At 44.3% G+C, this 15,705-nt stretch overlaps 1 protein-coding gene across 12 annotated transcripts in view; it reads left to right on the forward strand.

Moving 5' to 3' along the window:
• PHACTR1 (phosphatase and actin regulator 1) overlaps positions 1–15,705 on the forward strand; it is a 491,697-nt gene that overhangs the window by 264,128 nt on the left and 211,864 nt on the right. Inside the window, exon 1 of one of the 12 annotated variants that reach the window (XM_070457048.1) lies at positions 217–389. The exons of the other annotated variants lie outside the window; for them this stretch is intronic. Coding sequence (XP_070313149.1) covers positions 290–389 — 100 coding nt within the window. The 5' untranslated portion in view covers positions 217–289. Of the gene's footprint in view, positions 1–216; positions 390–15,705 lie in introns of those variants that run through there. 12 annotated transcript variants of the gene reach the window in all.

Below are 15,705 nucleotides of genomic sequence, written 5' to 3' on the forward strand. Positions count from 1 at the left end.
AAAGAGGCAACTCTGGGATTTTTCTCTTGGGAAGGTGGGGCTTTAGAGGGTTCATCAGGGGCAACGTGATTAGCTTTAAAGAGACGATTCCACCTGCTTTCCTAGCTTTCTGGGCTTCTCAGCTGTTCTCCCACCCTTGCTTTATGATAGGATGTGAGCTCTGCTGGGCTGCGTGACAGATGTGGGCGTCGGGTGGGTTGACTCTGGAGAGGTGGTTTGGCCTCGGCCCCAGCGCCTTGCGCCTTGGAGACTTGTGGAGTTGTGGAATGATGTCCGTTCGGAGTAAAACATGGCCGTGGTTTTTGGAGTGCCGTTGCTGGACCCTCCTGGAATGATGCCTAGTGGCCAAATGTGGGAGGTGGGGGAGAGACGGCAGCGGCTTCCTCCAGGTGAGCTAAAGAGCGCCCCCCAAACCGCTGAGAGCGCGGCGGTTGAAAGGGTACCGGGCCTCAGCGACTCTGGGCAGACGGAGCCGAGCAGGAGGGCCAGCCCTGCGCGGGCAGAAAGCTCTGCCGTTGTGGGCGCGCCTCGGTAACGGTCCAGCCTCCCCCAGGCAGTTGGAAACAGCTCACAGAGCTGGCTCCGGAGGGCCTCTGAAGGTCTGGGAAAAGTTTCAGGCAGCGGGTTTTGCAGGGAAAGCATTAGCTATTGGCCAGGCTGAAGCTCATCGCCTGGCTTGACGCTGCACACACCTGCTTGGGCAGGCAGATTTCTGCTACCAGCCCCAGGCGGGGTTCGCTTGTTCCCTTTGGAAGAGCACTTATTACTTAGGGCTTTCTCTGGTTCCTTGCTGGCCTCTGAAGTGCAGCGTAATGAAGTGACTGCCTTGGCTAATGTCTTTTCAAAATTAAGAGCCCTGCTAGCATAATTATACTTTTCTTTGATTAAACTGCAAGAGAGGCTGTGCGGATGGCGTTAGCATCCAGGAGGAAAACCGAACTGGAGAAAGGCGGGCACACAGCACCCTGGTAGGTCTGGGGGAGGAAACCCACAGCGACATGCGGCTTGGTTCTGTGGTTACTCTCTAAGCTGACGGACGACACCTATGGGATATATAAATGGATTAGTGAGATGATCCAAAGCCGGTCTTTTACTGTCTACTATAATAGAGCATGAGATGCAGGCTAAAATATTTATTAAATGAGTCATTCTGTTGACGGAATTGCTTCCCAGATGGGCTACTTCCACAACCTTGGGGAATTGATTTAAATTAGGATCTCTGAATGTTACCACAGTAGAGAAGGGTCTGTACCCACACTTGGGGATGTGGGTTCATGTGTATAATTATGAACACGATGCTTCTGCTTACAATCCGCGTCATCTCCACAACCTCAAACGCTCCAGAATGTGTTACGGAGCCGTCTTTGTGGGTGTTCACACATCACCTGATGGGACTAAAGCCTTTCCTTTTAAAGGATTCTTGTGTAGGGGGAACCTCATGTGGGGGTGCTTAATTTTTGCCAAGTTCTCCCCCGGCTAATCCTGCCTTGCCGTGTGTGCGGCGCTCTTTAGTCACTGAGAGAAAATGAGGTCAGGAGCTTCACCCTTCTCCTATTACTGCCGGAGCCCAAACCAGCACTGCCCCCTGTGAATGGAAAGGAAGTTCAGATAAATTTCACTTTTCGCGGAGACTGACCTTGAATCGTATCTCGTAATGAGTGGAGGTTCTGCGAGTGAAGTTCTCCAGCAGCTGTTTTTCAATTTGAGTCATCTATTTCTGCATGCCAGGAAGAGCCAGCTATTTTAAAGGAAGTGTGTAGTAAAGATTGTAGTAAGGCCAACAGATTTGGTAGGACTCAACCGAGGAGGACATTTCTTATGGTGGGGTGTGCCTGTGTTGTGTCCAGCACCCTAAATATGTTAGGTTTCTCCTTCAGCACCACGGAGGTCATTTAGTAGCCATCAGGGAAAGTTCTGGTCTAACTGGAAAGTCCTTAGCTGAAATTTTACACAGGGAGAATTTTATAGAGGTATTGCCCACTGAGGCTCAATCTTAATTTCCTCATATATAGGATGTATTTAAACATTTTTATAATTCAGTCTAAAGACAATCTGTAAAACTATTTGGCTGATAGAAAATAAACTTTAAAAGAAAAAAGATCCCTGGCTCAGTGAACATATATAAAAAGTGAAATTGCGTTTCAACACTTGCCCTTTTACTTAACTTTTGTTTTTCTTTAAGTTCCTGGTATCCACTGACTAGAACTAAAGATGTTTGGCTGACTCTATTTTTAAGTAGAAAATGATTTTTAAAATTGTAGAATGTAGTTCACCTTTAATGGCCCAAGGTAGTTTGTGTTCCTTTCATTTTTGCTGTTTTGGTTCAATACTGAAGCCATTTTTCAGATCCAGAAACAAGCTACTATAGTACTTTGGTGTAAAGGCCACAAGTAGGTAAATGGTAGAAAAAATTCAAATCCTTGTCTGTCTGTGAAACCTGAGTGCTTTCCACTGTGCCTTCAAGTTGATTATTTTTTTTATGACACCTATACTGAATGTAGGAAATTAAGTACTGTGATGTGTATGTGCCTGTGATATATACATGTACAGTCCTGATAAGCCAGGTTTATTAAGATAGTGAACTGAAAGGGATTGTACAATTTCCTAGCATATTTAATTTTACCTGCTTTTCCTACTTAGAGAGGTTGTCATTAGTAGGAATAGAGAGGGGAGAAGTTTTTAGATGAGTAGATTATAAGTTATGTATGTTGTAAAGTTCCAAGAGACATAGCTACATTATCACTGAACTTTTATTGGAAGTCAGTAGGAGAATTTGATTTTATAAATAGGTAAAAACTCTGGGGAGAAATCTAGGCTCTATGCTGTATATAATTTCATACATGTTTTCTTTTCTCCTTTGAATTCTTTTTGAGTCTATTAGTGAGGAATTATAGAATTATGCCATTAATAACTGTGTATGAAGATATAATTTCAATGGAAATAAAACATTTTGAAAAGTTTTAAAAAATATCTTGAAACTTCTGTGTTATAGTGGCCTATTTACAAAGCAATCAAATGATAAATAGATTTAGAAACAAGACATTGATTGTAACTGCTACTCAGTACCTTGTGATGGATCAATATTTCAAGGTTGTTTTCACTTCACTAAATATGATTTCTATTCTTTAAATATTCATATATAAAATCACTAACCCAGTGACTTACTAGATGCATTTCCAAACTTTATCTTCAGGATGAGAAATATTTAACATGTCTTCTGATGGATTCCAGTGTGAACTTTTAGAACAAAAACAATTTGTTGTAATACTTCTATGTTACTCTTGACTGTAAGTTTCATTCCGTAAGACAGCCTTTTAGAAAGCAGTGCCTTACGAGTTTCTGTGGGTCAAATCCTTCCTTTTGCAGATGAGGAAACTGAGGTGCATAAAGATGAGGTGAGCAGTCCCCCGAGATCTAACCATTTGGTGTTGGGGTTGCTAACAGTACCTGTCCCTTGATGAAGCAAGAAATTTCTAATAGTGGTCCAGAGCTGACTCCTGGAACCTCACTGCCTGTTTTCAAATAATGGCTCCTCCCCTTGCCAGCTGGGTGACTTGAGGATACCATGATACTATCTACTGCATGGAGTTGTGAGGATTAAATGAGATAATTGGTATGAAGCGCTTAGCATGGTGCCAGGCGAGAGAAGGTGCTGGAGAAATATTAGCTGTGATTACTATCATCTGTATTGTTACCTCCAAGCTCAATTTTGTCTTGGATTTTTCCTCCTGCTATTGTGCGTTCCTTGGTCTCTTCTGTAATCAAACATCCCTGGATTGGGTCCAAGATGAAAGCACCAATTCTACTCTGTATTTAACAGTGAAAACGTATTTTTCTAATAAAAGCAAGGAAAAGTGAGATGGGAGAAGAGCCCCTTCAGCATTGTGCACTTCAAAATTAATCTGCTGTGGTGGTTTTAGAGTTTTAAAAATCATGACCCACTCATTCTAGATGAAAGGGCTCATGCATATTTCTAAATTTACAATGAATAAGCACTTTTTGGTCATTAGACTAGTCAAAAAAATAGGCAAGGTAAGATCTTGAAGAGGAAACGTGAACAGCTGGATGAAGTAGTTACTGGAGAATTCTATCAACATGGGCCCGAAGGACGCTCAGAGACCAAGGGAGAGCTATGGAAGGCATGGCCTGAAGCAAGGGGTGGAGATGGGAATCCGCTTCCTTAAAGTCGGGGAGGCCTGGGAAAGGCTCTAACTTGGGCAGGGTATATAAAGGCTGGAACCCTGAAAAGAAAGGCATGCGCTGAGACAGTAGTGAAGAGAAGTGAAGAAGGACTTAGTGGGGTGTTAGGAGGGAGTGTACAAAGCAGGGAAATTCTAACCTAAGTGGGCTGTTAAAATTCTGTTAAAGTATCAGATACAGTCATCCTTCAGTATCTGCAAGAGATTGGTCTCAGGTACCCTCCATGGGTACCACAATCCAGGGATGCTCAAGTACCTTGTATAAAATGGCCTAGTGCAATAAATGCAATCTGCTTTCCATACCTGTGCATTTTGCATCTGTGATACAGAGGGTGGACTGAATTCCTCCAACTGAGCTATTGATTGATTCTCTTAAACGTTTGTTATAAAATTAGCAGTGTATGTGTGCTGAAAGGGATGGACCCTTTCAGATACCAATAGGTACAATAACCAGCTATTGCCTTTGGATCTTAGAGCAACAGGAAAATAAACAGCTAAGTTGGAGGAAGCCATTAACTGTGTGAGTAAGGCAGGAGGGCTTCCTGGAGGAGGTGATATTTGGACAAGAACCTAATGGAGGCATTTTCTCAGGTAAAGAAGGAAGGGCATGTCGGTGAGGAAAACAATGTGCAAATGATTTAAACTGCAAAAGAGCACAATCTACTCCAGTATTCTTACCTGAAGAATCCCATGGACAGAGGAGCCTGCCAGGCTATAGTCCATAGGGTCACATAGGGTTGGACATGACTGATGTGACTTAGCACACATGCATAACTTGCTCAGAAAGCGGGAGAGGTTCAGCAGATAGAATTAGCAGAATGTGGGGAAAATGACATGAGGTAGTCTAGAAACATATGTTGGGGCAATTCTTCATTTTCTCCTACTGATATATTTGTGCAGCGTTTTTATGTGCCAGGTTAAGCGTTGGGAATATAAAAGTCAATGGGACAACATGGTCTTTGCTCAAAGACCTTATAATATACAGGGAGATAGGTAGACGGACAGATGCACGGAAGTTTTAAAAAGTGTATGAGAAGGTCAGGTGTTGTTTTGGAGGCAGAAAGTAGAGAGTGTCAGGCCTGACTTGGGCAAGAGAGAGAAATCAGGAAGATTTTGGTACAATTTACAAAGGAGTTCAGATTTCATCCAGGGAGCACTGTAAACATATTTATTAATAAACAGAAGTCTCAGTGAAATAGAGTTGGGAGACCGAACTGGGGAGTCCTCACGCCCTGGGAGGATAGTAGAACCCAACAGAGAGAAGACAGACTCTGCTTTTCCTGGCGAGGACTCAGCCAGTGAAAAGCCACGGACTCTTGGCTGGCCAAGTCCTCCCAGCTTCCTTTTCCCTTTTGTAAAAGTGGCCCCCTTTCTGGAACTTTCATGGGTTGTAGACTTCCGGTTGCATTTCTCTGCTGATCTGAATGAGTCCATCTTTTTGCTGAAGAAGCTCCCAGCAGTCTATTTGCTTTAGGTCAGCGACACCGAAGGCAGTACGGGAGTTTCTAAGCAGAGGTATCCTGATGGAGCTACCTTTTTAAAAACTATCACTATGAAAAATTGCACACATACAAATGTAGACCGAAGAAGATAATGATCTCTATAGTTTCCTCGCATGTTCCCCCAGTCCTGTATTATATTGAAGCAAATTTGTATAGTTTCCTCGCATGTTCCCCCAGTCCTGTATTATATTGAAGCAAATTTGTATATGTTTTATGATGGTGTTGCTGGCAGAGCTTAAGAAGGGCCCTGGGTCTGACACTCATAACCAAGAACAGCCACTTGAGGACCTTGAGCAGCAAGTGTCAAAAGACCAAGACTCTGCTATTCTGGTGTATGCATACAAAGGCCCAGTAACAGTTTCAAGCACCAGCAGTTCAGTTTGCCTTATCTTCAGCATGACTTTGAACTTGTAAGTAGTTTTGCTAATTTCTCCTTCTGCTCTAATATCTTTTTGACTCACTGACATCTATAAATATTCACACAATTTAGGAGAAGATATTTTTAAAATATTTGTAAAATCTCTAGCTTAAGATAGACCCATATGTCTAAAGGAGATAGAAAAGATCAATAGGTAAAATATATACATATGACTTTATTGAGAGGGCAAGGATCAGAACCTATTTGCTAGTCCCCAACATTCATTTCTGTAGTTGATACAACTGGTAAGAATGTTTTAGACATGAATAGGTGTTTAGAGTTTTAAGACATGGCAGAGAGGAGGCATGATGATTTCATTTTTGTGTAGGTCATGAAACAGGGATTCAGTTTCATTCTTTTGCGTGTAGCTGTTCAGTTTTCCATTTATTGAAGAGAGTGCCTTTTCCATCTCGTATACTCTTGGCTCTTTTTTCATGAATTAACTGCCCAAATATGCATGGATTTATTTCTTGGCTGTCTCTTCTGTTCCACTGATCTATGTGTCTGTTTTTGTGACAGTACTATACTGTTCTGATTACTGTAGCTTTGTAATACAGTTTAAATCAGGAGGTGTGCCTTCAATTTTGCTCCTCTTTTGCAAGATTGCTTTGGCTGTTTGGGGTCTTATGTGGTTCCATACATGTTTCAGGATTGGTTTTTTTTTTTTTTTTTTCATTTCTGTGAAAAATGTCATTGGAGTTTTAGTTGCTTTATTGAGAGATAATTCACACACCATAAAATTCACCCATTTAAAGTGTACAATTTGATGGCTTTTAGTATATTCACAAGGTGGTAATCTGTCACCACAGTCAGTGTTAAGACATTTTCGTTATCGCCGAGAGAAAGTCCACTCTCCTTAGCCAGTCTCTCCAATCATTTTGTCTCCCCTAGCCCTAGGCTGCTATTAATCTGTTTTTGTTTCTATAGTCTTCCTTATTCTGGACGTTTTGTATGAATGGAATCGGGCAATATGTAGTTCTTTGACTGACTTCTTTCACTTAGCATGACATTTTCATGGCTCATCCATGCTGGAACATGCATAAGCATTTCATTCCTTTTTATCACCGAATCATTGTATGGGTATGACATGTTTTGCTTATTCGCCAGTCAGTGGATGGTGATTTGTGTTCTCTCCATTTTTTGGCTGTTACAAATAATATTACTTTGAACATTTACATATAACTGTGGGTGTAGATGTCTGTTTTCCTTTCTTCTGAGTATATCGCTAAGAATAGAACTGCTGGATCATACATTAACACATTATTTAGCCATTTGAGGAACTGCCCATTTCTTTTTCAAAGTGACTGCACCATTGTATATTCCCAGTATCAGCGAAGATAAAGTCCTAATCCACTACTTCTTTCCAGTGGTGCTGGTTATCTGTGTTTTGGATTATAGTCACCCTGGAGGGTTATTAAGAGAGGAAGTGAGATTTGGTGGTCAAGAAGAGTGTTGATTCAGTTAGCTTAAAGCGAGTAAGTTGAGAAAACCTAGACACTGAAATACATTATGTTACACTTTAAAATTTGCGCATGTTATTTCCTTGCAATCATCAGGACATTTTAGGGTTGGAAAGCCTGTTGTGACCATTTTAGGAGGAAGCAGCATCAGGGGTCGTGTCTTCCTCCACGTCACCTGCTGATGCCGCTGCACTTGGGCTAGCCCTCCGCTTCCACTTCTGCAGCCATGGTTGGCTGCTCCTGAGATGTGAACTTCCCAGAGGAGACTGGGCTTCCCTGGTGGCTGAGGGTAGAGAGCCCACCTGCCGATGCAGGAGACGCAGGTTCAATCCCTTGGGTCGGGAAGATCCCCTGCAGAAGGGAATAGCAACCTGCTCCAGTATTCTTGCCTGGGAAATCCCATGGACAGAGGAGCCTGGTGGGCCGCAGTCCATGGGGTTGCAATGAGTCAGGCACGACTGAGTGACTAAGACACACACACACACACACACGAGGCTACATGTTTTGGAAAGTGGAATTTCACTTCTTAAAGTGATTAATGAAATATGAAAGTGATTGCTTCTGGAAAATTCAGGAAGAAAGGAACATGGAAAACAAACTCAATTCATTTAAAAGCAAAAGAGGAAATTATGTGTGTTTTTGGATGATAGTCACCCTGGAGGATTATTAAGAGAGAGAATTACATCAACCCTCTGCCTGCTCCTGAGTCACCTCTGTCCTGAATTTCTTCTACCTGTGAGATAATTCTTTCTCTTCCCTGAAGATGCTGAGTTGCCTGAAACCCAACCACATCAGGGATTGGTAAACTGTGGTCTGCGAGCCCTCTGTTTTCATAGCAGAGAAGGGTTTTTTGTTTTTTTTTTTTTTACAATTACAACAGCTGACCGAAATCAAAAGAAAGACTATTCCATGATGTGGGACACTTACACTAAATTCAGATGTCAGTGTCCATAAATAAAATTTTGTTGGAATTCATCCATGCGGGATTGTGCATGTACTGTCCACAGTAGCTTTTGTCACACAGCTGCTGGGTTGAGGAGCTGCGGCAGAGATCTGCAGACCCTCAAATACTTACTCTGGCTTTTATCAGAAGAATGTTGCTGACGCCTGCTACATCACCGTTCCTATTGTTAGGAAGTACGGCTATTGACTGTCTTAACATCACATCTAATTTTAGGATTGAAAGGGACTCAATCGCTTGTCTATCTCATTCACCAGAACTGCAGTTTTACTCTTTTCAAAGGCTGCGTGGTGTCCTAGTGTAGGCAGAGGGACAGGTTTGAAATGAAAATCAACCTAAAAAGAAACAACTCATCCGAATTGGGTTTGTGGAGTATCTTTGCGCTTCCCACCCCCACCGTGACCTTTATGTGGGCTTCAGGCAAGCACATGTGACACAGGGGATGTATTTCTAATCCCCACCTAAGAGCAAACTGTCTTGACGCTGTTATTGTTTCGGTGTGAACTTTAAAACAATCGCCTCTGCTATTTTGGCACAGGGAGACTTGCCTCCACGGTAATTATTTTGTAACCCACAAAAGTAATTATAAAATCAAGTAATTAGCTTCTAAACAAGCTGTAACCCCAGCGATGACTCTCGGGAGGGGGACGAAGCTCTGTTCTTTAGTTCTCATTTTTAGGACTGCCACCTTCTGCCTCTCTCACCCCTTTGCCTCAGTTTTTGTGTTAACTGAACGTCAAGTTCAGTAGCAGTCTTCAGTGATGCACCAGCTGCTCTTGAAGCGGCTTTCTTAAACAGTAGCATCGCTCCAAGGTTATGAGCAGAAAGACAGAGGAGCAAGCAAGCAAAGGGAACAGTGAAGCCTGGTTTAATTCTTCCAGTGATAGGAAATCCACTTTTCAAAGGGTGTTACAGCCTACCACACTCCATACCTGGTTTGGGCTGGGATATTTGGGAGTTGCTCTGTAGTGAGACCTCCAGATTCTGAACGTGTTCTCAGTAAGAGTTGGCACCAGGATGTCCTGGCACAGAGCGAGGAATGCAATCTGCCACATAGTTAATGACCATCCGTCACTGACAGGCAGGCCCCAGAGCAGAATCGGGGCTTATTTCTTGAGAGACCTAAGTCTGTCTGTGGGCAAGTGTTTGTCTGCCGTATGCAGCAGATACTGTGGTTAATGTTTATACGTTTGGAAACTTACTCGTCTGGTGAACTGGGCTATTCCCCCACGATGAAAGGCTGTTTCCAGCAGCTGATCTTGGCTATGGGTGCTATGATGGATTTGCTACATATTCAAGACTTGCCCTCTCCAAATCTCAGTGACTCACTGATCCATGAGTCCCTTCCCGAGCTCACTAAAGAAGCCAAACAGTCCCCAGACAGAAAGCTTATCATCCCCCAGATGAACACACAGTGACTCTTTCTGCTGGCCCAGAGCCCTATTGTTTGCGTATCCACATTGAAGAGTACGCTACAATTTCCAGTTAGCCATGGCATGAATTATTCATGCCCTAGAAGCAGCCTGTGGTCAGAACGCCACCCCCTGAAGTAAAACGGAAGACAAAGGAACAGGTTTTCATATTTGCAGCTGACAGCGCCCTTTGCAGTGGGAGCAGACGTAATGAGCTGCGGGACCCCTCCCATCCTTCTTCCCTGTCTTTGAGGCAGAATCATGAACATGAATGCAGGTGTCTTGTGGTCAGACGATAGATATAACTTGGGTTACTGGCGAGTGTTGTAGTTATTGGGCTGGGTGCCTAGGTCAGTTTTTCAATGTTTTCCAAGAATACAGAAGAGGGAGTACATAGTAAAAGGAGCATCTGTGTTCGAGAGCTAAGAGACCACAGGCATAAGGACGAGAGTTGCCTTTAGGAAGAAGAAACTTGTGAGTATCTTAGAAGACCCTCATGTATAAACCAGATAAAAGGGGAGATGGCTCTGGTTTGGGCGGGGCTGCCCTCACAGAGTGCGCTAGAGTCCTAAAGCTTTCCAGCTGACTTATTTTTTTTTTTAAGATTTTTTTTGATAGCGACCATTTTTAAAGTCTTTATTGAATTTGTTACAGTATTGCTTCTGTTTTATGTTTTGGTTTTTTGACCCAGAGGCATGTGGGGTCTTAGCTCCCCAACCAGGGATGGAACCCACACCCCCTGCATTGAAAGGCAAACTCTCTCAACCGCTGGACCACCAGGGAATCTCCAAGCTTTCTCGTTTAAAAGTTGTTCTCTGCTCTGCTCCATTTAGATGAGATACAGTGTACAGTGATTATTGCATTTTTAGAGTATAAACATCAACTCATAACTGGGGACATTATATATCCCCAATTTGTATCTTATAAAGATGATGAAACATCTAATAGAGCAGCTTCTGACATAAATAAGGTATAACCAAATAAGGTACTGGTTTTTTTGTGTATGTGTATGGTCCACCCTAAGGTAGTGTCAATTTGGGGGAAAATGTATATGTTGGGTGAAGATTTGCATGGCATCATGTATAAATGGGTTCCAATAGAAAATCTTTAGCTTCAGATTCTTTCAAGAGGATTGTTGAATCTCAGGTCGACATTAATAGTCACCTCTGTAAAAAAAGACAACTGCTCAAAATGAAATTGGACCAGATGTACAGTCCTTTTTGCTTCATCTCTAACAGGCAGCCCCAATACTTTGGCCCCCTGATGCGAAGAACTGACTCATTTGAAAAGACCCTGATGCTGGGAAAGATCGAGGGCAGGAGGAGAAGGGGACGACAGAGGATGAGATGGTTGGATGGCATCACTGACTCAATGGACATGAGTTTGAGTAAACCCCGGGAGTTGGTGATGGACAGGGAGGCCTGGCGTGCTGCAGACCATGGGGTTGCAAAGAGTTGGACATGACTGAGCCACTAAACTGAACTAACAGGAGGCTCAGTGGTAAAGAATCTTCCTGCCAATGCAGGAGGCTCAGGAGACACGGGTTTGATTCCTGGGTTGGGAAGATCCCCTGGAGGAGGAAATGGCATCTCATTCCAGTATTCTTGCCTGAAAAATGCTATAGACAGAGGAACCTGGCAGGCTACAGTTCATGGAGTCACAAAGAGTTGGACATGACTGAGCACATAATTGTCTCTAACACTGTTGATGGAACCGTGTTGAAATTCACCATTAGATTTATAAGCATGAGTTGAGGACCAAATAGGAATGACACTTAGCATTTAAACCATAAGTAGATGGGTCAGTGTGTGTGACTCGCTCAAAGTACATAATTCACCATGAATGAAATGACACAAAGTTACTTTGAAAATATCATAGCCATAAATTATTGTGAGATTTAACTGGAAGTGTTTCCACTATGCTTTTAGAAAGCAAACATGGCTTATTTTTATTGCAGAATCCTAAGAGTGCAATTCCTGGCAGTGTTTACCAGACAGCAGGAATTAGCAGCCTCCAGGGGAGGGTTAGGAAAGCAAAGCACCCCCTGGGAACCCAGCCCCTAAGTCTTGGTGCCAGTAGCCTCGACACAAACTGGCCTCAAACAAATTCAGCTTTGGCCTCCGTTTCCCTCCTTATGAAAGCGGGGAAAGGAGAGGCAGGTCATGCTTGTTTTTCCAGAGGATCTCAAGAATCTTCAGAAGGCTTTTGGAAATTTTTTAAGACTAGAAAACACTGCTGGGGGCGAGGGGCGGGGGCGGTGTTGTGCTTTTCATTCCGCGGTGCCAGCTTCCGCATTCAGAAGGGATGAAGGGCCCGAGTCTGTCTTTTCTCCGTGTATTCTCCTCTCCGAGGCCCGTGGTGATGGTTGGTGGAAGGATGCGGAGCCAGGCAGGCTGTGGAGCTTGCAGGACTGGGAGAACCACCGTCACGTTCTCTCAAGGTGAAAGAGCGGAGGGCTTCCCTGAGCTCTGTGAACAGATGACTCTGCCATCTGCTGCTGGCTGTGCGTGGCCGCCCCCACACCCAGCCGAGCCCCCTGCAGACTTCAGGTCACAGAGCCGTGGCCTTCAGAAGAGCAGGCTCCTGAGGGTTAGGCCGGAGACCCCAGCGCCTTGCCCGCCGCTGGTCCCCCAAAGGCCGAGGCTGCCCCGTCAAGCCAGAGGGGTGGGCCGAGGCCCCGAGGGAGAAGGAGCCACTTGAGGGTCCAGTCCGCTGCTGTCCCGCTGAATCCGTAGGTATCACAGACTTTTAAGTGCACAAACATGCCTGTGATTTGGGGATGAAGGCGGTCAGAGTGGAGATGATGGGCTAGTCAGGAAGTAGGTGGGTTAATCAGGGTGCTCGGTACCTCCGCCTTGGCTCTTAGTTTGCTCCCTTTCCTTCCTTGCGGACATGCAGGGTCCCATTTTATTCACTTCTCCCTGACACACACGAGTTTAAATTAGCTGTATCGTTTGTGAGAAAATAATACATTTTCTGCCTGGCGCACACACGTACTGAGGTCTGTCCTTTGTTGACGGTAATAAGGCAGAAAAGACAAGATCTCCCTTGCCATTTGGAAGTTATGGTCCATCCAGAGTCTAGGGTCTGTGCCCTTCCCATAGAGACCTGCAGAGCCACTGACCTTCCTGCCAAAGACCTCCGCCCGTAAAGGAGGCTGCCTCATGCGTCTCTGCTGCTGAACTTCCCAAAGCAGCTCTGATTACATCGTGAGAAACTTTAGCACTCAAGTCCTGACCTTCAGTGTTGGGAATTGTTGTCAGTTTTAATGAGATGTTTTCCAGAAAGTGTTCCACAGAACACATGCTCCATGGGATGGTAATAGATGGTATGTAAAAAATTTCAAGATCAAGCTAATTTGGAAAAAAACTGAGCTGAACAAAGTTAAGTAGATTGTTTTAATCTCTGAGCCTTGGTGTGCCCATGTGCTTAGAGAAACTTCAAGAAGAGTGTTTATACTTTTTTACCCGGATTGATTTCATCATACACATTTTCTTTTTCCTCGGGGGGTAGGGAGCATCACAGGTGATGAATGCCCTAGAGAAGAATTCATGTGTGGCTTCAGAATTTTCCCATAGAAATGCTACATTGATGGATTGCTTCCCTCTTGTGAAAGATACAGAATCCTACAGAACAATGAGTTTCGGTCATGAATTTTTCTTTCTGACCAGAAGCTACTGGCATTAAGCTTCATGGTAACTGCAAAGAAATACTTTCACTTTTGCTGAACATGTATTATTCAGTGATTTATTGACTAAAAGAGCTATGAATGCAAGTTATTATACCTTCGCTTCAGTCAGTCCAGCAATTAGGTACTTTTTCAGTTTCCCAAGTTAGGCTATAAGATTGAACTGTACAGCAGGGCTGGGGCTTCTAGAGATCTGGGTCTCCATATGTGGAACATTTCAGGGCCATGTTTCTCAGCCTTATGATTATTGACATTTTGGACAGGATATGCCTTTGTTGGGGGTGGGGAGTGGTATTCTGTACACTGTAGAATATTTAGCAGCTTTCCTGACCTCTGTTCTGGCTTCCCAGGTAGCTCAGTGGTGAAGAATCCGCCTGCCAACCAGGAGGCGTGGGTTCAATCCCTGGGTCGGAAAGTTCCCCTGGAGAAGGATGGCAACCCACTCCAGTACTCTTACCTGGAGAATTCATGGACAGAGGAGCCTGGCAGGCCACAGTTCATGGGTTGCAAAGAGTCGGACACGACCGATCACACACACTGGCCTCTGTCCACTAAGCACCCATAGCGTCTATTACTAATATCTTAAGATGCACCTGGGCTCTTTAACTTGGTATGGTAGGAGGACAGACAAGAGGATGACTGCCTTTGGAAGAACGGTGCGTTAGAGTTCCTGAGAGCAAGCAGCATGCCATGTGCCATGCCGGGTGTCCCAGGGGAACTACAGGGAGGGTCAGGAGGCAGGACTCAGGAGATACTATAGCCCGGAGCCTTTATTGTGGTTTTTGCTGGAAAAGAACGGGCAAATCAAGGTAGGTGAGTTTGAGCGAGTTTAGGATTGGTTTGTTTGAATGATTGTGATTGGCTCGTGGTTGTAACGGTGGTCTCTAGTTGTTTCAGTACCTGGCCCTGGGGTGACTGAGGGCAGAGGAAATAGTCACTTGGTGTGTGAGAGCTAGATCCAGGAGAGGGTTGGGGGGTAAGCTTTTGATTACTGGGTTTGCCTTGGAAAGGTGCTCTGGCAGGCGAGTTGCTGACTATCTCTAGGAATCAGCTCGTTCTGGGAGGGGCAGTCTCTCCAGGCCCCAGGAGGTCAGAGCATCATCAAATACAGAAAATATTTAAACACAGCCTTCATACACCCACCTCCCACTTGTGACAACCGAAAATGTCTCCAGATAGGGCCAAATGTCTGCCCCCCCACCGGGGGAGGGGGCAAAGTTGCTCCTGGGTTAAGAGTCGCTGATTAAGGGGACTTCTCTGGGGGTCCAGTAGTTTAGATGTAGCCTTCCAATAATTCAGGGAGCTCAGGTTTGATCCCCGTTCAGGGACCTAGGACCCTACATGCCTAAGAGGCAAAAAAAGAGAAAAAAGCGGAAGCAATATTGTAACAAATTCAATAGAGATTTTATTTTTTTTTTTAATAGAGACTTTAAAAATGATCCACATGTAAAAAATCTTAATAAAAAGGAATCACAGATGAAGGACCAGGGTGAGAGGTGCCAACCCTGAGTGGGGTCACCAAAGCTCCAGATCAGTGTGGACTCGAGCCCAGAAGGGGCATCTGTGTGAAGGGGGCTGCGGTGGATTGGCAGAAGTCAGGAAGGCAGAAATCCTAAGTGGGAGGATTCAGAGAGCAGGAATAAGGAGGGGAAGGAAGCATGAGTATATGCGTTGCTAGATAATAGCAACAATGACATCTCAGTCACTTGCTGTATGCCAGGCCCAGCGCCAGTGATGGGAAATGTGGGCTTAATCTTCTCAAGAGCCCCACGAGTTAAGTACTGTTTATCTCAGTTTGGTAGAAAAGAAAACAGCCTCCAAGGGATTAAGCAACAGGCTGGTCTCACTGATAGTGAGTGGTGGGGTTAGGATTTGAAATCAGGTCTCTTTTTATTACAAGGTAGTTAAGATATATTTAATAAATGACAGGCAGAAGTGTCTGGACTTACACAGATGTGCTGCGCAGAATGATGGTAGATTCTTCAGCAGAGGGGTGATCATGTGGAAAGGGTATTTTGGTTTGTCTCCTGGCATCAGCTCTGCAGCAGACATGAGCAAATGGGTT

The sequence above is a fragment of the Odocoileus virginianus genome, chromosome 27 (assembly GCF_023699985.2).
Source record: "Odocoileus virginianus isolate 20LAN1187 ecotype Illinois chromosome 27, Ovbor_1.2, whole genome shotgun sequence".
Taxonomy (NCBI): Eukaryota; Metazoa; Chordata; class Mammalia; order Artiodactyla; family Cervidae; genus Odocoileus; species Odocoileus virginianus.